The sequence below is a fragment of the Myotis lucifugus genome, unplaced genomic scaffold (assembly GCF_000147115.1).
Source record: "Myotis lucifugus unplaced genomic scaffold, Myoluc2.0 scaffold_185, whole genome shotgun sequence".
Taxonomy (NCBI): domain Eukaryota; kingdom Metazoa; phylum Chordata; class Mammalia; order Chiroptera; family Vespertilionidae; genus Myotis; species Myotis lucifugus.
In genome coordinates, this window is record NW_005871233.1 from 1,039,405 (window position 1) to 1,063,503 (window position 24,099).

The 24,099-nt window shown below is 49.8% G+C and overlaps 1 protein-coding gene across 1 annotated transcript in view; it reads left to right on the top strand.

The window, feature by feature from the left end:
* Positions 1-1,904: 1,904 nt before the first annotated feature.
* Positions 1,905-24,099, top strand: part of CATSPERG (cation channel sperm associated auxiliary subunit gamma) — a 36,212-nt gene continuing 14,017 nt past the window's right edge. The window contains exons 1-21 of the mRNA XM_023760564.1: positions 1,905-1,992; positions 2,439-2,722; positions 2,810-2,863; positions 7,064-7,208; positions 7,508-7,634; positions 7,815-7,887; positions 9,220-9,375; positions 12,527-12,698; positions 14,294-14,431; positions 15,880-15,939; positions 16,809-16,859; positions 16,955-17,084; positions 17,590-17,701; positions 18,716-18,874; positions 18,972-19,084; positions 19,811-20,024; positions 20,336-20,398; positions 20,510-20,708; positions 20,824-20,942; positions 21,079-21,159; positions 21,250-21,306. Coding sequence (XP_023616332.1) covers positions 1,965-1,992; positions 2,439-2,722; positions 2,810-2,863; positions 7,064-7,208; positions 7,508-7,634; positions 7,815-7,887; positions 9,220-9,375; positions 12,527-12,698; positions 14,294-14,431; positions 15,880-15,939; positions 16,809-16,859; positions 16,955-17,084; positions 17,590-17,701; positions 18,716-18,874; positions 18,972-19,084; positions 19,811-20,024; positions 20,336-20,398; positions 20,510-20,708; positions 20,824-20,942; positions 21,079-21,159; positions 21,250-21,306 — 2,535 coding nt within the window. The 5' untranslated portion in view covers positions 1,905-1,964. The remainder of the gene's footprint in view (positions 1,993-2,438; positions 2,723-2,809; positions 2,864-7,063; positions 7,209-7,507; positions 7,635-7,814; positions 7,888-9,219; positions 9,376-12,526; positions 12,699-14,293; positions 14,432-15,879; positions 15,940-16,808; positions 16,860-16,954; positions 17,085-17,589; positions 17,702-18,715; positions 18,875-18,971; positions 19,085-19,810; positions 20,025-20,335; positions 20,399-20,509; positions 20,709-20,823; positions 20,943-21,078; positions 21,160-21,249; positions 21,307-24,099) is intronic.

A 24,099-nucleotide genomic window follows, 5' to 3' on the forward strand; every position in this document is an offset into this window, starting at 1 on the left:
AGATGGCATATGAACCTCAACTGCCCCAAGCCTCTTTGGGTCTGCTGTTCTATGGCACCCGTGCATGTGCATCTGAAATAAACTTGTGACATTTTTCTCCTGATAACCTGTCTAATATTAATCTAATCATAAGTCCAGAAGAACTTAGAGAGGTGGGAGGAAATTGTATTTTCCTGCTTCCACACCTGGAAACTTGCTAGAAGTACCACATTTTCAGACCCCACCTCAGACCTACTGAATCAAAAACTCAGGAGGTGGATCCCAACAACCTGTTTGAACAAGCTCTTCTGGCAAGTCTAATACACACTAAAGTTGGAAAACTACTGGTTTAGCGTAAAGTCAGCTTTGCAGTTCATCGAGAAGTAATGGTCTGCCTGGTGGCTCAGTTGATTGGAGCGTCTTCCACACATCAAAAGGGTTGCAGGTTCAATTCCCGGTCAGGGCACATACCTAGGTTTCAGGTTCACTCCCAGTGAGGTAGCCTAAGGGAGGCAACCAACCCATGTTTCTCTCTAATATGGATGTCTCCTCTCTCTCTCTCTCTCTCTCAAATCAATAATAATCTATATATAAAAGCCAAGCGACCGAACAGCAGAACGACCAGAATGACCAGTGGCTATGACACCAACTGCGGCCCAACTGGCCGATGGTGGGGTGGCCCCTCCCCCCTGTGGTCCCCCACCCCACCCTGATCAGTGATTCTAAGTAAGTAAACGCTCTCCAGCCTTCATAGACCAGGCACCTGAATGATGAGTGATCAGGAGGAAAACTGCTCACGGTCTGGACCATCAGTCAGGTGTCCAGGAGAGGTGCCCAGCCAACCACCATCTTCCCCGCCCCCGACTGCCCCCCACCCCAATTGGGGGCAGGTGGCAGGACCCCATGCATGGGGCCTCTAGTAATAATAATAATAATAATAATAAAACATCCTCGGGTGAGGATTTTAAAAAGTCATGGACTGAATCCTTGTTAGGCATCAGGATATAAATGGAAATTGTTAACCTGAATATTTATTTACTTGTGCCAGGCACTCTTCCGGTGTCACCTTATTGACTTCCCACAATAACTCTACACGATGGCTGCCTTTGTTCTGTTTTGTTGAGGAGAGTTAAACTGCAGTCAGATTTATTCCCACAAGGAGACCAAACTCTCTTTAGGTGTAGCATTTTTAATATAAAAGCCTGATTGGGTAGAAGCACGCGCAGGGATCGCAAACTTTGTGTCCAACACCCTCTGCTGGCCAGTCCCCGCCGCCAGCCGGACACAGGCGCGTTGCCGTGGAGACAGCCCAGCCCGGGCCTCGCGAGGCGGAGGGCGGTTGAGGAAGTGCGGGCGGAAGCGGGCGGGGCTGGAGCGGCCGAGTGACGGTTGGCCGGTTTTACCGAAGTGACTGGTACCTCGGGGTGGGGAGAAAAGGGAGGTGCCTGGTGCCATCCATTCGGGCGAAGGGGGAGGAGAGGGGGGAGAGGCAAGGGGAGGGCGGAGAGCAGAGGCACCGCGCGGAGGCGGGGAGATGCGGAGAAAGGGCGGGGCGAGAAGAGGCCGGGCGTGGAGCCCATTGAGTCCAGAGCGTGGAAAGGGGTGGTGAGCGGAGGGGGTGAGACGAAAAGGTGATAGCCCCGTCATTGAATGAAGATAGGTGCAGGGCCAGGAGAGATCGAAAGGCAAAGTCTCTAAGGGACGGGGCGAGGCGTAGGCTCGGGAAGAGCAGCTGGTCCAGGTCCAGGGGGAAAAGATCGCTGATAAGGGGCAGGTCGAGGAACTGGGAGCAAAGGCAAATCGGGAAGCAAGCTCTGGGTGAGAAACGGGAGGGGACAGGGAAAGGGGCGGGCGGGGCGGGGCGTGGAGAAGGTCCAAGACCGGGAGCGGGCGGGCTAGGTACAGGATCCCGTGAGCAGGCAAGATTCGAACGAGGAGAAAGGGGCGATACGAAAAGAAGTGGGCAGGCGGGCCAATAAGTGGGGATGAGGCGAGTTGCAGGTGCAGGTGCAGGTGCGAGATCTGGGGGAGTAGCAGGACTGGGGGGGGGGGGGATAGGTGGGACGCAGCCAAAGCGAGAAACAGAGACCGGATGCAGGGCAAGTGTAGAGCAAAAAACAAGGATGGTGCAAGGTTGAGGGGAGCGATGAGGAGGTGGAGCGAAACCAGGAGCGGGGGCGTGGCCAGGAGCGGCGGTAAGGGCGGGACCCGGAGAAACAGCGGAGGTGGGATCTCGCTTCCCAGTAGAAGCAGGACCTGGGGCATCAGCGAGGTCTGGAGCAGAAGCGGAGCCCAGAGCAAGAGCAGCGTGGGGGCCAGAAGTCCTAGCAGAGGCGAGGCCCGGAGCAGGTGGGGGGGCCAAATGCAGGAGCTGGGCGAAGCAAGGACAGAGGTGGGATCTCAGAAGGTGGCCCTGGAGCGCAGTCTTGCTAGCGGGTGTTGACTCCTGCATTCTCCAGGTTCCAGCCACGCTGCGCGCTGCCCCGTGATGAACCCTGCTGGCCCTTCCTGGCCGAGACTCCGAGTCCTGTGGGTGCTGTGGTCACTGATGGCGGTGCTGTTGTCACCGTGGAGGCTGTGGGCTGTCGAGGATAACCAGGAGTGCACCTGGCAGGTTGTCCTGAACAAGTTCGAGACGATAGGCAAGAACCATGGGAGTGACCGCTTCTTTGAGCAAGAACCCCTGGACACAGTGGACAATTTGTTTGGTCTTCTGGTGGACGCGCCTATCGACCCGGAGGAGGTGAGGGGACTGGGGTCAGGTGAATGGGAGAGGTCCTGGAGGTGCATCTGATTGGGCTCTGGACATTTGCCCAACCTCTCCTTGCAGAAATACCTGGGCTTCCCTTACTACCTGAAGATCAACTACTCCTGCAAAGGAGAGGTGAGTGTTTGCAGCTCGAGCGGGCTCATTCTGTGTGAACCTCAGTTTCCCTTTTTCTAGCTTTTTAATGGTAGTGGCACCACCAAACCCTAGGAGCCCTTAAGGATTCACAACCATTGCCAGAGCCCCACCAGGCACATAGTAAGTGCTCAAGTAAGCCTTTTTTTTTTCTCATTAAAAAATTAAGATATAGCCCTAACTGGTTTTGCTCAGTGGATAGAGCATGGGCCTTCGGACTGAAGGGCCCCGGGTTAGATTCCAGTCAGGGGCATGTACCTTGGTTGCGGGCACATCCCCAGTAGGGGGTGTGCAGGAGACAGCTGATCGATGTTTCTCTCTCAGCGATGTTTCTGACTCTCTATCCCTCTCCCTTCCTCTCTGTAAAAATCAATAAAATATATTTAAAAAATTAAGATATAATTCACCTGCCATAAAATTCATCATTTAAAATGTACAAGCCAATAATTTTAGTGTATTCACAAACTTGTGTAACCATCACCACTAACTCTAGAACATTTTCATTACCTCAAAAAGAAACCCTGTACCCTCGCCCCTCCAGACCCTGGAGACCACATTCTGTCCCTATGAATTTGCTTATTTCAGGCAGGCAGTACAATATGTAGCCTTTTATGTCTGGCTTCTTTCACTTAGCATGTTTGTTTGTTTGTTTGTTTTTGTTAATCCTCACTGCAGGATATTTTTTCCATTGATTTTTAGAGAGAGTGGAAGGGAGAGAGGGAAGAGAGGAGAGAAAGAGAGGAATAGAGAGGGGACATCCATGTGAAAAAAACACACCCATTAGTTGACACCTACATATGCCTCGGATTAACCTGCAACCCAGGTACGTGAACCTTGACAGGGAATCAAACCCTTGACTGGGAATCGAACCCACGGCCTTTCTGTCCTAGGGCTGAAGCTCTAACCACTAAGCTACATTTTCAAGGCTCATCCATGTTATTGCATCTATCAGTATTTCCTTTTTATGGCTGAATAATATTCAACTGTATAGATTTTTTTAATCCATTAATTTATAAACATTTGTGTTATTTCCACTTTTTTGGCTGTTCTGAACAATGCTGCTATGAACATTTGTGTACAGATTTTTGTGTAAACATGTTTTCAATTCTTTCGTATATACTTAGGAATGGAATTGCTTGGTTATATGTTAACTCCCTTTCACTTCTGAGGAACTGCCAGATTATTTTCCAAAGCAGCTGTACTACTTTACATTCCTATCTATGAGGGTTCCTGTTTCTCTTCATCCTCAATTGTCTTTGTCCACCTTTTTTATTATAGCCATCCTAGTGTTATGAAATGGTATCTCATTGTGGTTTTGATTTGCATTTCCCTCATAACTAATGATTTTGAGCATCTTTTCATGTACTCTTTGGACATTTATCTACTTTTGGAGAAATGTCCATTCAGATCTTTTGCTCGTTTAAAAATTGAGTTGTCTTTTTATTGTTGTGTTGTATAATTTCTTAATATATTCTGATACTAGTTCCTTATCAGATGTATGATTTGCAAATATTTTGTCACAGTCCATTGGTTGTTTTTTCACTTTCTTTTTTTTATTAATTTAATTTATTGGGGTTGACATTGGTTAATAAAACTATATAGATTTTAGGTGTGCAATCCTATAACATCAGTTATATTGTATTGTGTGTTCACCACCCCAAGTCAAGTCTCCTTCCATCACCATTTACCCCCCTTACACTCTCTTCTACCTCTCCACCTTTCCCTCTTGGTAATCACCATGCTGTTGTTTGTGTCTATGAGATTTGTTGTTGTTGTTGCTTAATCCTTTCACCTTTCCCACCCAACCCCCTGTCCTCTGACAGCTGTCAGTCTGTTCTCTATTTATGAGTCTGTCTTTTCACTTTTTTGATGGTGTCCTTTGAAGCACAAAAGTTTTATGTTTATTGAGATATAATTCACATACCATAAAATAGCACAAAGTTTTAAATTTCAATGAAGTCCAATTTGTCTTTTTTGTTGTTGTTGCTTGTGCTTTTGGTATTGTCTAAGAAGGCTTTGCCTAACCAAAGGTCATGAAGATTTACTCCTATGGTTTTTACTAAGTTTTTAAGTTTTAACTCTTACATTTAGGTCTTCAAAATATTTGGAATTAATTTTTGTATGTGGTTTGAGGTAAGAAACCAACTTTGGCCCTAGCTGGTTTGGCTTTGCGGATAGAGTGTTGGCCTGTGAACTGAAGGGTCCCAGGTTCAATTCCGGCCAAGGGCATGTGCCTGGGTTGCGGGCTCGATACCCAGTAGGGGGTGTACAGGAGGCAGCTCATCAATGATTCCCTCATCATTGATGTTTCAATCTCTCTCTCCCTTTCCTTTCCTCTCTGAAATCAATAAAAATCTATTTTAAAAAATAAAATAAAATATTTTTAAAAAGAATCCAACTTTGACATGTAAATACCCAATTATCCCAGTACCATTTGTTGAAAATGTCATTCTTTACCCCAGTAAAATGTCTTGGCACCCTTGTCAAAAATCAATTGACCATAAATGTAAGGGTTTGTTTTGGGGTATAATTCTATTCCATTGTTCTATATGTCTATCCATATGCTGGTATCACATGGTCTTGATTACTATAGCTTTGTATTAGGTTTTCAAATTGGAAAGTTTGAGTTTTCAAACTTTGTTCTTACTTGGCTCAAGTAAGCTTTTTTAAAAAAATATATATTTTATTGATTTTTTACAGAGAGGAAGGGAGAGGGAGAGAGAATTAGAAACATTGATGAGAGAGAAACATCGATCAGCTGCCTCCTGCACACTCCCCACCAGGGTTGTGCCCGCAACCAAGGTACATGCCCTTGACCGGAATCGAACCTGGGACCCTTGAGTCCGCAGGCCGACGCTCTATCCACTGAGCCAAACAGGTGGTTAGGGCTCAAGTAAGCTTTTTGAAGACAATGGAATGTTGTGGTCCAGAAGTGAAGTTCTGGAGGCTGCAGACTTGGGTTTGAATCTGCCACTGATTAACATTTACTTGGAGGAAGAATAGCATGATTGTTAACAATTTGAGCCAGGCTGCCTGGGTTCAGATCCTATACCATAATAACTGTGATCTCAGGCAAGTTACTTAACTTCTCTGTATCAAAGTTTCCTCATCCTTAACAAGGATAAGGTAATGATCGTGTCAACTTCATAAAATGATTAACTATGTGTGAAGCTCTCAGCACAGTGTCTGGTTCACAGAAGGGCTTCAGTGAATGCGAGCAATAAGTTTCTAGAGCATGACCCTGGGCATAGAGCTTTACTCCATGAACCATCTCTCCTTACCTGTAAAAGTATGGTAATAATACCTTTATTCGTTCATGCAACACTTACTATGGGTCAGATTCTCTTTTACAATGGAGTGGGGGTACAGTGATAAACAACACAGCCAGGTTTTCCTTATGGATTCAGCCCATCAGCAGAGCAATCGGTAAGTACATACACACAATAATTTATGAAGGGTAATCCATGCAGAGATGAAAGCTTGTGCAAAGGGGATTAGACCCATTAAGTGTCTCACCCTGGTCTCGAAGCCCACTCTGGCCTGAGTGCAGCCTTCTTGCATATGCTTGATCCATACACTTGGAGTACCCTTCTTCCCTCCTTCCATCTCCACCCTAAGCCCTGCCTGCCCTTCTCAGCCCAGCCAGGATTCTGGCATCTCTGGGAGATTGTCTCTGGCTGCCCCCTAACCATCTTCCCCAGTCTTTACTGTCCCATCCCACCTTTACCCCAGGTCCCAGCCCCCAAACCTCACTATCTTTTGACTATTGAGGGTGGCAGAGAGTCTCATTTCTGGAGGGAAAGTGGAAACCTCAAGAGTGGGCCTGGGATTAGTAGTTCTGGGTGCCAGGTTCATTCCCGCCATCACGATTTTGCTTATCCCATGCTGCCCTTCTCTATGTATTCCCTACATTCAAATTCTATCTGAAGACCGTGGCCCTGGACTCACCTCCTCCAGGAAGACCTCCTGACTGCCTCCACAGTTTCTAGCCCCTCTACCCCTTTCCTAGCCTGATCTGTCCTCCATCCCAGCTCCAAACCTAGACCATGTTTTCTGACCTTCCCCTGGTGGAGATTCTGTTCTCCCTACCCAGCCCAGGAAAACAGGTTACCAAAGGTGGGGTCAAGGCAGGGGGCCCAGAGTTTATCTTAAAGACACACCTGTGGGCCATCTCACCCTCAGTCCTCCGAGGCTCTGGTCCGCAAGGGCCACCTGACGGGGCTGAAGCCTGTGGTGCTGGTCATCTTCCAGTCCCCAGTTAACTTCCATCGCTGGAAGTTAGAACAGCTGCAGATCCAGATGGAGGCAGCCCCTTTCCGCAGCAAAGGTGGGCCTGCGGGGTGCCTGGAGGGGTGGGGGATTTCTGGGGGCCTCAGAGGGGTTCATGACTTGGAAGGGGAGGTTGGGGGCATCAGAGGAGTCCATGACCTGGTGGAAATGTGGGGTTTGTTGGGGGCCCTCAGTGAAATCTGTGACTTGGAGGAGGGGAGGGGGGGGGAGGCTTTAACAGGTTGCATGGCCTAGATGGGGCTACACAGAGGCCCCAGTGGGGTTCCTTGTGTAGAGCAGGACATGGGAAGTTGCATGGAGATCCCAGTTGCCTCAGTGCCCCCTGCTTACCAGCAGAGCAGTGCAGTGCAGAGGAGGTGTGTATCATGAGCTGGTACACACCCATGCCCGTCAAGAATGGCAGTGTGGTCATGCGTGTGGATGTCAGCAGCAATGGCCTTGGGCCCTTCATCCCCAATAAAAGGTGCCCTTCCCCACACCCAGGGTAGGGGGTGGATTCTGGGAGGGACTTCCTTATCTCCACATTCCCAAAGAAACCAGGAGGAGACCAATGGGAGGGAGTAGGCTGGGGAGGTGGCTGTGAGCTGTGGCAGGAGTCCCTGAACCCAAACCCTTGCCTGTGCCTGCCTCACACCGCTGCCAGGTTTCTGGTGAACATCAATGGCTTCTTGAAGAGAAAGCAAGACAACAGACTCCAGTTCACTGTGGGAAATGAGGTAAGGGGGCCTGGACAGTGGGCACAGAAGATGTGGGTTAAAGACAGTGGGCCGGGGCTCTGATTACTCCCCACACAAGTGGCACGCTCCACTTAGAGCAGCGGTCGCCAACCTTTCGGACCACCAGTGGCCCACGGACCACCAGTTGGCGACTGCTGACTTAGAGCACTTACTTTGTGCCAGGCCCCAGGTGAAGTGTTCTACTAAATGCACAATCACATTACATCTTCAACATTGACCCTGTGAGGGAAGGTACTCTTACACACCCATTTTAGAGAGGGTAAAACTGAGGCTTGAAAGGGATGGAACCATTTGCGCAGTCTCTCAGCATGTACATATGGAACAAGACCTGAAGCTGTGTCTGCCTGACTCCTGCACGCATATTCTTAATCAGAGTCCATTCATTCAGTCATTCAGCAAGCACTTACTGAGCACAAGGCATCCCCATGCGAACAAAACAGTGGACACACAGACCCAAGTCCCTGACCTCTTAGAGCTGACATTCTAGTGGGAGAGACATACAGCAAACCAGTAAACATGAAATCAAGTAAATTCTATGGAAGGTGAAAAGTGCTCTGGATAGAATTCAGACAGAGTGCAGTGGATAGGGTCTGTGCAGGAGGGGACTGCAGTGTTTGATGGAATGGTCAAGAAAGGTAGAATTGAGCCCTGACCAGTGTGGCTCAGTGGTAGAGTGTCAGCCTGTGCACCAAAGGGTCTTGGGTTTGATTCCCGGTCGAGGGCATGTACCTGGGTTGCAGGTTCTATCCCTGCCCTGGTCAGGGCATGTGCGGGAGGCAACCAATTCCAATTGATGTCTCTCTCACACATTGATATTTCTCTTTCTCTCTCTCTCTCTCTCCTTCTCTCCCTCTCTCCCTCTCTCCCTCCCTCTTCCCTCCTTCCCTTCCACTCTCTCTAAAAATCAATGGAAAAAATGTCCTCTGGTGAAGATTAATGAAAAAAAAAAAGAAAGAAAGAAAGAAAGGCAGAATTGAGAAGGCTGACATTTGAATAAAGCCTTGAAGGAGAAGAGGAGGGAATCATGTGGCTCCTAGGGGAAGAGCATTGTGTACAGAGGGAACAGCCAGTGCACAGGCTCTGAAGTGGGAATGTGCTGGGCAGTCTGAGAGCAGGAGGCCCATGTATCTGGGAAAGAGTGAGCTAGGGGGAGAGTAAGGGGGATGAGGTCAGTGAGGTGTGTGTGTGTGTGGGGGGGGGATTGTGTGGGGCCTTTGGTTAGGGAGAAGACTTTGGCATTTACCGTAAGTGAGATGAAGCCATAGGAGGGTGGGGGATGTTGAACAGCCTTCCTGCCCCTTCCCCCCGCAGCTCTTCAATCTGATACCCCGGTACTTTGTGAATGCCCCATCGAGGCCCCTGTGGTATACTCTGGACCAGACACCTGTGCTCATCCTGGGTGGAATTCCTGAGGAGAAGTCAGTTCTGTTGACTGACACCAGCTTTACGGACTTTTTTCTTGTGGAGGTGAGAGGTGCAAGGGAGGCAGTGGGCTGGGGCCTCTGGAAGGGTACTGGCCCTCTGCTCCTCAAGTGGGTTGCAGCCTTGGGCTATGGAGGGGGTCCCCAAAGACATTACCATCCCCATTAGAGGCAGATAGCATGAAGGAAGGACATATGACTCTGCAGCCAGACAACCTAGGATCAAATCCTGGTTCTGCTACCTCCTAGGCGTGTGACCTTGGGCAAGTCACCTCACCCACCCCGGCCTCAGATTTCCCTTCTGTAAAATGGGAATTATATTTACCTTATAGAATCAGTGTGAGGATGATATCAGTTAATATTAGCTGGACACCAATGAGCTATTATTATTTGTAGGTCCACCATTTGTAATTCTGAAACCCTAAAAGCTTTGAAAATGGTATTTTCACAAATTTAGGGCTCAAATTCATCTGTCAAGAAACTCTGACCTGAGCTAACAAAGGCTACTTAGTCTTTTTGCATCCCATGTAGTCTCAATATTCAGATTCTGCCCTGCAGAAATTTTAAGATGTTTGCTTATGGAGTGCTACCCCAGGCCCCAGTGGTTTACATATGAATGCTATATATGTGCCATACTATCTTCTAAACACTAAAAATTCTGAACCGCAATATACATCTGGCCCCAAGGGTTTTTGACTCAGCTTTGGGTGCCTATATTATTCCCAGAATGGGGAAAGAGTGTCTGAAGCAAGGTTCTTTTGGTGTGAATGAGAAACACATTTGAGCAGAGTTCCAACCCAGTTTGGTTTAAGCGGAGGAATAGATTTAGTAGATGCACCTAACTGCAAAGCCAGCACAGAGGAGGCTTCAGGCCTGGCTTGACACAGGACTTCAAATGAAGACTTCTGCTCCATTTCTTCTGGATTAGCTCTGTTCTCAAAGTGGCTCAAAATCCAACTCCCAGGGTGGGGAACAGTAGCATCACTTTCCTAAATAGCCTTTCAAAAATCCTAAAATGCATCTCCTTGGTCCTGATTGGTCCAGTTTGGGTCATGTGTCCCAAAATGATGGAATATGCCAGCTGGCTTAGCACAGGTCATGATCTCCATCTTTATGAGGAAAGCAGCTGAGACAAGAGGCAGAGAAAGAATCGTTCCCCAGAGTGAAATCAGGGTAGCTTTATCACAAGTTGAGGGGAGAAGATGCTGGTTGTTAATGGTGGCCAAGATAACAACTGTGCTCCATAGCAACCCCAAAAGGTTGTCTCAACCTCTTTCCATCAAGCTGAAAGCCCCACCCTTGATGTCTGAGAAGCCCATGTAGATTTACATTCTGGCTCTAAATTCCTGCTTTACTGAATTTGTTCAATTTATAGACCATCTCCCTGTCCTGTGTCAGCTTTCTCCCATCTGGGCCAAGTCTTTCCAGACATTGCTGTTTTCTCACTCCTGCTCCAAAGACACGCACAGGGGATATGTAGCTGATAGGGATTCTGCTGAAGAGATTTGGAGGGCAAAGAAGGAGGTTTACCTCACAGGAATGAAGAGTTCAATTTTAACTTCAGACACCCTTATAATTGTACTAGGGCCCCAGTGCATGAGGGGGCATCTCCCATGTCCAACTCCAACTGCTGGCTTAGGCCCACTCCCCAGGACCCCTTACTCCTTACCACCTGCCTGCTCGCTGCTCCTTAGCGCTGCTGCCACCACCGCTGCACTCGCCAGCCATGAGCGCAGCTTCTGACTGAGCAGCGCTTCCCCTGTGGGAGCACACTGACCACCAGGGGGCAGCTCCTGCATTGAGCATCTGCCCTCTGGTGGTCAGTGCATGTCATAGCCACCAGTCATTCCGCCATTCGGTCGATTTGCATATTAGGCTTTTATTATATACTAGAGGCCCGGTGCACAAAAATTTGTGCACTCGGGGGGGAGGGGGGGCCCTCAGCCCGGCCTGTGCCCTCTCGCAGTCTGGGACCCCTCAGGGGATGACCACCTGCTGGCTTAGGCCCGCTCCCCGGGGGATTGGGCCTAAGATGGCAATCAGATATCCCTCTGGCAGCCTGGCAGCCCTCGGGGGATGTCCACTTGCCAGCAGGGAGCAGGCCTAAACTGCAGTCAGACATCCTTAGCGCTGCTGAGGAGGCAGGAGAGGCTCCCACCACCACCGCTGTACTGGCAGCCATCAGCCTGCCTTGTGGCTGAGCAGAGCTCCTCCCATGTGAGAGCGCCCTGACTACCAGAGGGCAGCTCCTGCATTGGAGCGTCTGCCCCCTGGTCTTTCCTCTGTGTGCATGAGTGGAGAGAGTTCCCTGGTGTGCCTTCCTCTTCTTATAAGAACACCAGTCTAACAGGATTAGGGCCCCACCTTATGACCTCATTGTACCTTAATTATCTTCCTTAAAGGTCCTATCTCCAAAAACAGTACAGTCACCCGAGAGGTTAGGGATTGAACATATAAATTAGGGATGGGAACACAATCTCTCTATATAAAAGCCTACATAACTGTTACAACTGGATGGCTGGCCCGTAGCTATGATGTGCACTGACCACCAAGGGGGCAGATGCTCAATACAGGAGCTGCCCCCTGGTGGTCAGTGTGCTCTCACAGCTAACCTCTCATGGTCCCTCCTCCCAGCCAGCCGGCCCAGATCGGCCAGGCAGAGGGACCTCACCCATGCACGAATTCGTGCATTGGGCCTCTAGTTAGTCTATAACACAACATATTGCCAGTCTAAAAGCTTGATTAAATTTAGATTCAATCTTATAGGCAAGAACCCTGCATTGCTGGTGCTTTCCCACTGTTGGGGATATTGCCAGTGTTAGTGATCAGTCAATAAGTTCGGATAGTGTCAGCCTGACAGTCAATTGTGTTCCAAGTTAGAATAGGATTATTAAGTATGTGCCTTGGGCCAAGCATTGGATCTTTTGGGTCTACGTGGGTACAACACTCAGGGGCCATTGAATATTCTGTGTGCTGTTTAAATTTAGGGAACACACAAAGCTCCAGGCTCCTGCCTGGTCACCTCCTTCCCTTGTCCATGTTGAAGAAGTTTGGTCACTAAGGTGCTGCTGCAGGATGAGCAGGCAGCTGCATGTGTTCATCTGGAGTAGTTGTCAGAGCAGGACCCTCCCCTCAAGGCAGGATGTGGGGGCCGAGGCAAAGGCCACGTGCTCACCACTGGCTGTACTTCTCTGCAGTTGAGCATTGACAGTTGCTGGGTAGGCTCCTTCTACTGCCCCCAGGGTAACTTCACCGCCACCATCTACGATGCCATCGCCACAGAGAGCACGCTTTTTATTCGGCAGAACCAGCTCGTCTACTATTTTACAGGCAACTATACCATACTCCACGAGAGCAACCATGGCAGCGGTGAGGAGGTTGTGGCTGGGCCATGTGCCTAGGGGTCTGGACAAGGGAACTGCCTGTTGGAGCCCCAGGGGCTGCCTTAATGAACCCATCCACTGTGGCATCTGGGGCTGGGATTGCCAGTGGGGGAGGAGGGAGTGTTGGAGGGACTCTCCAAGGTCCTGAATCACCCTGCCCATCTGGGAGGGCATTTTCCCACTCTCTCTATGCTGGGGTGGGGCCTTCATCCAGACCTTCCCAGGAAGTGTGAGTCAGCTGGGGGAGGTTGAGAGTGAAGGAAGGGAGGGGAGAGAGAGAGAGAGAGACTGAGAAAGGCATACTAAGAGAGGAATTGGGTGTGGGGATGGGGAGAGGCATAGGGATCAGAGAGAGAGAGAAACAGAGATGGGCAAAGTCATGAAGAGAGAAAAAGGAAAGACTTGACTCAGCCTCATCCTTTAAATCAGGGGTGGGAAACTTTTTCTGCCAAGGGCCATTTGGATATTTATAACATCATTTGCATGCCATAGTAAATTATCAACTTCAAAATTAGCTTGCTGCTCTAGCTAGTTTGGCTCAGTGGATAGAGCATCAGCCTGCGGACTGAAGGGTCTCGGGTTCAATTCCAGTCAAGGGCACGTGTGTGGGTTGCAGGCTCGATCCCCAGTAGGGGGCGTGCAGGAGGCAGCTAATCAATGATTCCCTCTCATCATTGATGTCTCTCTTTCTCCCTCTCCCTTCCTCTCTGAAATCAATAAAAATATATTTTAAAATATATACCAGTATTTAAAAAATTAGCCTGCTATATTTGGTCAAACATTCAATTAACTCACCCCTAATGCTGTTGCAGGGCCAGATCAAATGATTTCAGAGGCCCAAGGGCTGGACATCCTCCACCCCTGTTTTAAATGGGAACACTTAGTTCTTCTAGGTTTTCCCCCCAATTCAAATGAGAGATGTCATTTGGACTTAGGGTCACTTGGACTTACAGGGTCACAGGAACTTGGCATCACCTATATTTCATTAGTTAATGCATGTTCTCAGCTCATTTTTCTTCCTTTCTTACTTAGGACACTTGGCCAGTGGGAGGAACCAAATTAAAATGGGCTCAAGCCAAAAAAAAGGGGGTGTTTTCTCAGCTTAGATAGCTAAAATACAAAACAAACCAGGAACATGTTGGTTTCAGGCATAGTTGGATCTAGGGACTCACTGTAGCTGTTAAACAGGCCCCTCTTGTGATGGCCATGGTGACTCCCAGAAACTGCAGACTTTTATACCCTCAGGGGCCCCAGGAAAGAGCATCTCTTTGTTAGTGGTTGCAGGTTCAGACTGTCTCTGATTTGTCCTGCTTGGTCACAAGCCCAGCTCAGAATCAATGGCTCTGGCCAGGGGAATGCAAGGGTGGGGTCAAGCCCAATCGGAACCTCAGAGACAGAATGTGAGTCAGGAGGATTTTCTCAAAGGCAGCTGGAACCCTACGCTAAAGGTCCCTCAGTCAATACACTGAGCAGCTGCTCCAGGGAGAGAGGATGATAACAGGTTCATTAAGGCCAGGGAAAAGTGGATGCAGGGCCCAAGTCCAAATACCTGGGCCTGAGGCCCCATGCTGGCCACTGCAGAGAGCTGGGTTCGTGTACTGCCCAACGAGTGCATCAAGAAGCTGTGCCCCGTGCATTTTCATGGAAATGGCTCCGAGTACATCATGGCCCTCACCACTGGGAAGCACGAAGGTTATGTCCACTTTGGGACTATTACAGGTAAGGGTGGGGGCCTCTGGCAGCCCAAGAAACTCCTCCATTCCCTCTCACCTCCAAGAATTCTGACCTTGGGCTCTAACCCTTCACTACGTGCCTTCAGAAGGAGTCCCATGGCCTAGCCAGTTTGGCTCAGTGGATAGAGTGTGAGCCCGAGGACTGAGGGGTCTCCAGTTTGATTCCCAGTCAAGGGCATGCACCTCGATCCCTGGCCCCGGTATGGGCATGTGTGGGAGCCAACCAATTGATGTGTATCTCTTACATCGATGTTTCTCTCTTTGTCTCTCTTTCCCTCGCTTCCACTCTCTAAAAATCAATGGAGCCCTAACTGGTTTGGCTCAGTGGATAGAGCGTCGGCCTGCGTACTGGAAGGTCCCAGGTTCGATTCTGGTCAAGGGCATGTACTTTGGTTGCGGGCACATCCCCAATGGGAGGTGTGCAGGAGGCAGCTGATCAATGTTTCTCTCCCATAGATGTTTCTGACTCTCTATTCCTCTCTGTAAAAAATCAATAAAATATATTTAAAAAAAATCAATGGAAAAATATCCTCTGGTGAGAATAAACAAAAACAAACAAACAAAGTCCCAGGCTGGAGGTTGGTCCTAGGACTTAGGCATTTGTAGGGATAGTGCCTGGGGTGTATTATGTATCTTATATTATTTGTTTGGTTTCAACAGGCATAAGTTAAATTCAAAAATTAGTTAGGCATAAAGAATTTGTGGACTTATAAGTGAAAAGACAAAGTGCCAACTTCAGGCATGGCTGGATCCAGGGACTCATAGGGTATATTGTCAAGACTCTGTCTCTTGGCAAGATAGTATAGCATAGTGATTATGGCACAGGTCTAGAGAGAAACTGCTTCAACACTCCCAACCCAAGTCACCTGTGGTATGGACAGGTGACTTATCCTCTCTTTTTGGCCTCATTTAATCAGAAAAATTGGGCCAATAATACTACTAGTACTTGCTTCACTGTGTTGATATAAAGATTAAATATATGTTGGCATCCATAAAGGTCTTAAAATAGTGCTAGGGACATGGTGAGTGCTAGGAAAGGGATTACTATTATGAGCCCTGTGATTTAGCTTCATCTTAAGGTAGATGCTCCTCTTGTGGGGGTTAAGGAGGGCTCCCAGGAACTCGAGGATCTTCTCCCACAGGCGTGAGTCACCCAGGAGAATGAGAGCAGCCTCTTCCTCATTACTCCTAAGGGTGCACTCTGATTGGCTGATTCTTAGTCATGTGCCTGAACCTGAACCAATTACTGTGACCAGAGACAGACATACTCTGATAGGCCAGGTGTGAGTGGCTGAAAGGTCAGGGGGTAAGACCTGTCCCCTGAAATCCGTAGGCCTGAGGAAGTGGGTGGGGGCACCGGCATTCTACTGTGGTGGGATGCCTGTTGGGCTGAGAATGGGAAGGGCCTGAACATAGAACTGTCCTGCTCCGCAGATGGCCTTGTTTCCTTCCAGATGCTGCCCAGGCAGCAGTCCGTGTGCGAAAGGATACAAGGTATCCATGTCCCAAATGAGTCTGCCGTGGGTGGGTGTGGGGATCTAGGGCATGGGAGAGCAGGAAAGGGTGGGAGAGGTCACAAGGAAGGAAAAGGACGGGCAGTGTCATGGGGAGAGGTGAAGAGTTTACAGGGATGAGATGGGGTGGCAGTCTCAGAGAGGGAGGAGGTGATGGAGAGGGCTGGGCTCGGGGCTGCTCTGGACCTCCCCTTCCCTTCCAGTTGCCATCTGCTCCATAACCTGGGCTGTATACACTGAGATTAACTACAACCTACTGCTGCTGGTGGAGATTGAAGACACTGCTGCCAGGAAGTATTTCCAGATGGTCGGCTACAACCTGGGTAATTGGGGTACTATGGATGGGGGCTTGAGCGCACAGCAGACAATGGGAGGGAAATGTTGCTCGTGTCACTCCTAGGTAAGGGGTGGTGGTGGCGAACAGGCTTGGTGGGTTGGAGGAACTGAGAGGAAATCAATGTGACTAGAACAGAGCAGGAAAGAGAAAGGAGGGTGATGAAGACTGGAGCAGAAGCCTGATAAGGAAGGGCCTGTGGCTCACAGTAAGGAGATTTGGTTTTATTTTACCTGAACTGAGAATAGGGTGCCCTGTGCAGTTGAATAGGCTGTGCCCTGCACTCCCCAGTCAAGGGGCTACAGGAGGCAAGTCCTGTGCCCTAACTGGATGTATCTTTTCAGAGGTGGTGCGTTTTTAGAATTCATGTAAAGAAATAGTAAAGGCCAAGAGGCCTGAAGGGGAAGCCATTGCAGGGTTTTTGGGAGGAACTGGGAAGCTGGTGACTTGCCTAGTTTCAGGTTTTTGAAAGCTCAAAGCCTCAGGAGATTTTGCTGTGTTCTCTTCACCTGCAGTCAATGATTACCTGTCCATTCTCTACACCATCCCGGAATTCATTCCTGATGGTAGGAGGGGAAGGTAGAGGGGTCCTCAAAGGTGAGTGGGAGCCAGGAGGGATCCTGCCTCACTACTGTGTCCACTCTGCCTCTGCCCCCGCCAGCTCGAGGCCTGGAGTTCCTGATGATCCTAGGGACAGAGTCTTACACCAGCTTCCCGATGGTGCCCAAGGGCATGTCCTACAACTCATTTAATAATCTGCTGTTCATCTGGGGTAACTTCCTCCTGCAGAGGTAGGGGGCTGGGCATATTCTGCTTCCCCCGCCCCATGAGGGGTGGGGGGTGGGTCCTTTCTAAAGTCACCAAGTTTTCAGTTTGCCCAAGTCCCAAAGTTATGAGGACTGTAGTGGGGAAAACACAGGCTGGGGTGGCGAGGGCTAGAATGGGGGGAACTAGGGGAGCCCTCATGTGAGGTCCGAACCTATGTGAGCAATAGAAAGAATTGTCTGGGGAAGGTTAGGGCACTTTTCACCCCTCAGGAACCTAGGAGCCCCTGAGCCAACTCCATGGGCGGTTGGCAACATGCCAGGTTGACCGAATCCTCCTGTTTACAGATGGAAAGGTCCCCCAGAGGGTTTGGAATCAAGGGCAGAAGCTAGAATCACAGGTTTCCTTTTCATGTTCTCACAAAGCTAGTGGAGAAGTGAGAAAACAGCTCTTGTTCAGCTTGGTTTGGGGGAAACATATCTTCCAGGGGCCTTGCCTGAGTGCTCCTAGCTTCCATCTCTACCCCTGCAGTTATGACACTGAAAACTTCATCTACCTGGCGAACTTCCCCAAGGAGCTATCCATCAAGTACATGGTCAACTCATTCCATGGAGACATAGCTATTGTCACTGAGACTGAGGAGGTGGGCTGCCCTGCTCCTCTCCCCACTTCCTCTCTGTCCACCCCAAAGCCCAGAAGTCTCCCTTCTCCCCCTGCCACGGTAAAGGGGCCAAGGGGAAGGAACACCCTCAGGGACTGTGGGGAAGGGCAGCAGAAGCTCTGTTTACAGCTGAGAACACTGGAGCTCAAAGAGGCTAAGTGTCTTCCAAAGTTCCTCAGCAGAGTGAGAGACCTGTGCTCAGACTTATATGATCTGATTTCCTGGGGGTGCCCTCTTTTATTTCATCAAGCACGTGTTCCTTTCATAAACATGCAGCACTTACTGGAGGCCTGGCCCAGTGCTGGGGCACAGTGGCAACTGAGTCAGCCCTGGGCCCTGCCCTCACAGGGTGTCAGGCCAGTTGGGGAAGACAGAGTCATTCCCAGACAGTGACAGTTGAGAGTGGTCAGGCTGCAGCAGGGGAAATCACCTAGGGATGTTCAGAGAAGGGGCCCGACCTGGCCAGGGTGTGTGTGTGTCAAGAATGGCCTCACAGTGGAGGCCACATAGACGGGGGACATCCTGGAAGCTGAGGTTCAGGAGGAGGTGAGATCCAGAGTCAAATGTACTGGGGACATGGGGGCTGGGCATCAGTGCAGAGATGGGAAATTAAGGCTGATGATCCTAGGGACAGTCTTACACCAACTTCCCGATGGTGCCCAAGGGCGAAATTGAAACCCTGGAGAATGAGAAGAAAAAAGGAAAGCTCAGCCCCAGGAAGCCCATCCATTAGAGAGTATATGTATCAGGAATGCTTACATCAGCAGACAGAAACACTGAGCAAATTATGGTGAGTGGGAGCTGGAGGCAGAAATGGTGGGTTCTGGGAAGTAGAGAGGTGGCACTACAGAAAGAAGGGGTGTGAGCTCACCTGATTCCAGCTGGAGGTGAGCTCCCAAGCCTCACCCCTCAAGGAATGGGGCCATCACACTTGGCAGAGGAAGAGGGGGGTCAGAGGTCCCATGGCCCTCACACACACAGCTGTTGCACCTCCAGATCTGGTACCTCGTGGAGGGCAGTTATCACGTGTACAAGTTGTTCCCATCCAAGGGCTGGAATGTGTACATCAGCCTCCAGGTGATGCAGCAGTCCTCTCTCTATGCTTCCCATGAGACCATGGTCACCCTCTTCTATGAAGACAGCAATCTGTACCAGGTGCTAGTCAGGGGCTATGAGAGACTTGGGGGGGGGGGAGAGGAGGGACAGAAGGGTGGCTGACACCAGCTTATCTGGCCCTGCCTTCCCACTGCAGCTGGTGTACCTTGTAAACAACCAGCAGGGCCAGCTCATCAAGAGGCTTGTGCCTGTGGAGCAACTTCTGATGCACCAGCAGCTCAGTGACCCCTACTCCTTGCAGCAGCAAAAGTGAGAAGACACTGGATGGACCAGCAGTAGTCAGAGAGCCCCAAACACTTCCCACACAAAGCTCCCATTCCATGGGGGGTTGAAGGGAGACCAAACCATCCCCAACTAACAACCTTAGGGCTATGATGTGCGAGGTCGGGGTGAATGGAAGTTCAAAGAAGGCATTTAACCCAGTCAGGGAGGGAGCACCAGGGAGAGCTTCAAAGAGAAAGATGTACATGAGCTGTGAGGAAGGATTGGCCAGATAATAAGATGGAGGACGTTGTTCCAAACAGGGGGATTCATGTTCAAAGACCCTGAGAAGGAAAGGAGCCTGGGTTTTTGAGAACTGAAAGTGTAGTACAGATAGAGTGCAGTGGTGGTGGCAGGGCAGACAAGGTGAGCCAGTGGCCATAGGGAGGAACTTCATCTTGAGGGCCCTGGAAAGCTATGCTGGGATTAAGGGGAGGGGCTGCCTGGTCAGATTTTACTGTTTAATAGTAATCCTCTGGTCACCTGCGGAGGAGCCCGGGGATGGGCGGGGTGGAGAAGGGGAGGTGGAAGGACTCTTAGGAAGGGGAGGAGAGTCTAGGAGGAGATCCAAGACTCTGGTCTGCGGCTGAGGAAGAGCAGGACTGGATTGGATTTGGGGAGTCAGCAGCGCAGGGATGGGAAACAGGCCGGTGGAGGCTCTTGGGGCGCAGGGCGCAGAAAAGTAAGCGGCCAACCCCCACTACCACCGCCCAGGAGTCACCTGGAACTCTCCTTCACCAACTTCTGCCCCTTCACGGTGATGCGCCTGCGGGACCTGCCCGACCAGAAGACCTACACGCGCCAGGAGCTCTACCGGGCGCAGCCGCCGCACATCCTGGAGCCCTCGGGCTTCCACACCGAGAACTCACTCGCTGTCTATCAGGGCCTCGTCTACTACCTGCTCTGGCTGCACTCCAAATACCACAAGGTGGGCGCCTGGGGCAGGGGCTGTCCCCGCCGGGGCTTTGAGAGGAACTGCGGAGGCCCAGAAGGCCAGGTCTGTGGAGCTGGAAGAACGGCCGCGGAGGGTGGAACAGAGCGGAGCAGCCTGGTATCTGAGGCTAAGCGGGGACTGGGAGATGGCGTTCCGGCTCTGGCCGGGGGGCTGGATGCAGGGCGGGCCAGGTTGTATTTTGCTTTGGGTTAGGAGCTGGGACTGAGGCTGGGCAGAGGTCTGGGAATGTCGTCTGCCTGTGGACGCTCCGCTCCGCCCCCTCACGGTGCTGACGGTCTCTGCAGCCTTATGCCGACCCCGTGCACGACTCCACCTGGCGTTGGTGGAAGAACAAGAAACAGGACCAGGTGCGTGGAGAGCGTTGCAAGTTGGAGGAGGGGCGACCCCACCTCCCACTCCGCCCGCCCTGTCCGGCTCCTCACTCAGGGTGCTACCTTTCCCTGCCTCCCATGCTCCAGGACTACTACTACTACCTGGTGAGCAACGGGAAGAGTGCGGGTAACGTGCACATTGACATGGCCAACTACAAAAAGGTCTACGACGTCAAGACTGAGTACCAGCTGCCGGAGCGCATCTTCCTGGATAAGGGCACCAGCTACAGCTTCTCCATCTTCCTGACCGCCCGGGGCCACTCGATCAAGAATGAGCTGGAGCCAGGTCTGTGGGCAGGGCCTGAGTGGAGTCGGAGTGGCGGGGGCGGGGTGGCTGGGACCTGGGCACCATCTGGGCCGGGTCTGGTTCTAGGCCTTAAACCCTTCTATGCCCCGAGCAGGCAACCTCTTCCAGCTGCTGAGCCAGGTGGACCTGGGCGTGGTGCTGGCCGACCCCAGCTGCATTGAGGCGGTGGTGAAGCAGCAGGTCCTTATTAAACGCAACTCAGTGCTTTTCAGGGTGAGGACAGGTGGTGAGGAGGTGTAGGGACAGATTTACCCAGGCAGTGGACTTGTGGGAAGTTCGTGGTTCCTTAAACCGTTCCTAGATCTTTGCGCATGCCTGTCAATCCCTTCGTTTTCGCCCCCCACCCCAGGTTATGCTCCGTGATAAAAGTGTTTGCTTTGACCAGGGCATTAGTGGCCATCACCTCATGAAGACGGCCATGCTGGTCAAGGTACGGTCCAAGCCTGGAGAGGAGGGAAACAGGATGAGGGGAAAGGCTGGTCCCCTGGGACCCACCCTCATCACCTGATCCCACCCACAGGTGGTGGGGTCAGCTGGGCACTGCGTCCAGAACACGATCCAGGGGCTCCGCATGCAAGTATTGAACCTTGGGGTATTGGGCCCAGTGCTGGGTGGGAAAGGGTTGGGCAGAGTGGAAGCAGGGCTGATTCTGTGTGCTCCCCTGGGAGTCCCACCCACCCACCCACCCACTCCTTTCATTCATTTCTGTTTTCAGAAAAAGCTGCCTTTATAGTTATGTAGATTGCACCCAAGTTTGCATGTTCCTTCTAATACTTTTCTGCAAGGGGAAGTAAAATACCTGTGACGTGGGCTTCCTTTTCCAATTGGCACAAAGGCACCATGTGGGCCAGCTTGGCCCTTTTCCCACATGTTGCTCTTCATGTGCCCACTTACATGTGCTTTGATCACTCCTTTGGGTCCTTGGTTCTTCACTTACTTGCACATGCAATATCCCCTTTGCACAGAGGCAGAAACTGAGCCTCAAAGAGATGCAGACATCTGCTCATAGTAACTCAGGGAGCTAACAAGTGGTAGCGGAGGGACCTGACCCAGAGGCATTGTTGTCACCCACCTCCCTACACACTAGCCAGCAGACAGACCCCGGTGCTCCTCCCTCCTGGCTTGGTATGACCGAGGGCAATAAAAATGGGTTGTAACAACCTCAACACTTGGATTAAATGAGATAATTTGGGTCAAGTGCAGGATAGAGCAACTCACCTCAGTCTCCATAAGTGTTTCTTGCTATGCTTAGTGATATGCATTATTTATCATAACCTGAAAAGGTCAAAGTTAACATCCCCATTTTGACCTGGAAGATTCCTTCTGGGAATCTAATCTATAACACACAGCAAAGGGTAGAAAACAAATGTCCATGAATAGGGGAGTGGTTAAATAAATTATAGTACATCCAAGCAATGAAAACCTATGCAGCTATAAAAAAAGAAAGAAAGATCTTCATATACTGGTGTGGAATGGTCTCCAAAGTGTATTTTATTCTTAAGAGGAAAAAAGCAGGGTACACAACAGTATATACAAAACATTAGCGTGAAATAGGTTCATTGAGAACATATACTCATGTTTGCTTTTATTTGCATGAAGAAACTTCAGGGAAATGGGAAAAAAATATACTCGAGGTGGTTCTCTACTCTGGTGATAGAGAAGAGGCAGGATAGTTGGAGGATGGAAATGGAAACTTTTGCTGTGTGTGTGTATCTACATATATTCATACGTGACCATGTTACCCATCTAAAAATGAAGTTTTGCCCTACCTGGTTAGGCTCAGTGGATAGAGCGTCAGCCTGCAGACTGAAGGGTCCCAGGTTTGATTCTGGTCAAGGGCATGTACCTTGGTTGCGGGCACATCCCTAGTAGGGGGTGTGCAGGAGGCAGCTGATCGATGTTTCTCTCCCATCAATGTTTCTAACTCTCTATCCCTCTCCCTTCCTCTCTATAAAAAATAAAATATATTAAAAATGAAGTTTTAAAATAAGCCAATGATTTGCCCTGGCCAGTGTGGCTAAGTTGGTTGGAGTGTTGTCCTATACACTAAAAAGTTCAGAGCACATACCCAGGTTGTGGATTTGATCCCGATCAAGGTGCGTGTGGGAGGCAACCGATCAATGTTTCTCACACTGATGTTTCTCTCGCTCTTTCTTTCTCTAAAAATCAATTTTTTTAAAAAAAGCAAATGACTTTTAAAAAGATAGGAAAACAGAGGTGCTAAAGGTAGTCTGAACTTCTTTTTCTTTGTATTCTCAGGCTGTTGCCTTTCCGGTTTCTAGCCCCCATCTCCCCCCCACCTCCCCTATACACACACATTACCAGATCAAGAGGCATGTGTATTTAGAAGGCCTGGAGCCTCTCTCTTGCTCCCCATCCTGGAAAAGAATGGAAACTGGAACTAATTGATGAACAGTGGGTTTTCAATTTGTAAATATCTTGGATGAAGGAAGGAAGAAATGAATTTACACATAATAGGTGCTCAATCAAATTTGGTTAGATGAATAAAGGCTTGCAGTGTCTCTTAGCAGGCCAGATCCAAACATGGGCCTCCTTGGGGGATGGAGCTGGGACTGGGGTCAGGGGGATAGACCAGGAATAGACTTCACTCTCTGTATCCAAAGCTTACTAATTCATTCAACCAATATTTATGGAGTGCCTACTACATTCCAGCATTGTTTTAGGGGCTAGAGTTATAGCAGTGAACAAATAATTTCTGCCCTTGTGAAGCTGATGTTCCAGTGGGGGAAGTGTATTCATTCCTAGGTCTGCCATAACAAATTACCACAAACTGGGAAGCTTATTCTCTCCCAGTTATGGAGAACAGAAGTCTAAAATCAGGGTTGGTCCTTCTGGAGGTTCTGAGGGAGAATCTGTTCCAGGCCTCTCTTCTGGGTTCTGGTGATTATTAACAATACTTGAAATTCCTTGGCTTATAGATGCATCACTGAAATCTCTGCCTTCATTTTCACAAGGCCTTTTCCCTGTAAGTCAGTGTCCAAATTTCCCTCATGTTATAAGGACACCAGTCATTAGATTAGGGCCCAGCCTAGTCCAGTATGATTTCTTCTTAACTATTTTTTTTATTGATTTCATAGAGGGAGAGGGAGAGAGAGATAGAAATATCAATGATGAGAGAGAATCATTGATTGGCTGTCTCCTGAACGCCCCCCCCCGCCCCAATTGGGGATCACAACTGTAACCTGGGCATGTGCCCTAGACTGGAATCGAACCTGGGACCCTTCAGTCCATAGGCTGACACACTATCCACTGAGCCAAACCAACTAGGGCTGACTTCATCTTAACTTGATTACATCTATAAAGACCCTATTTCAATTAGGTCACATTAGCAGTTACCAGGGATTTAGGA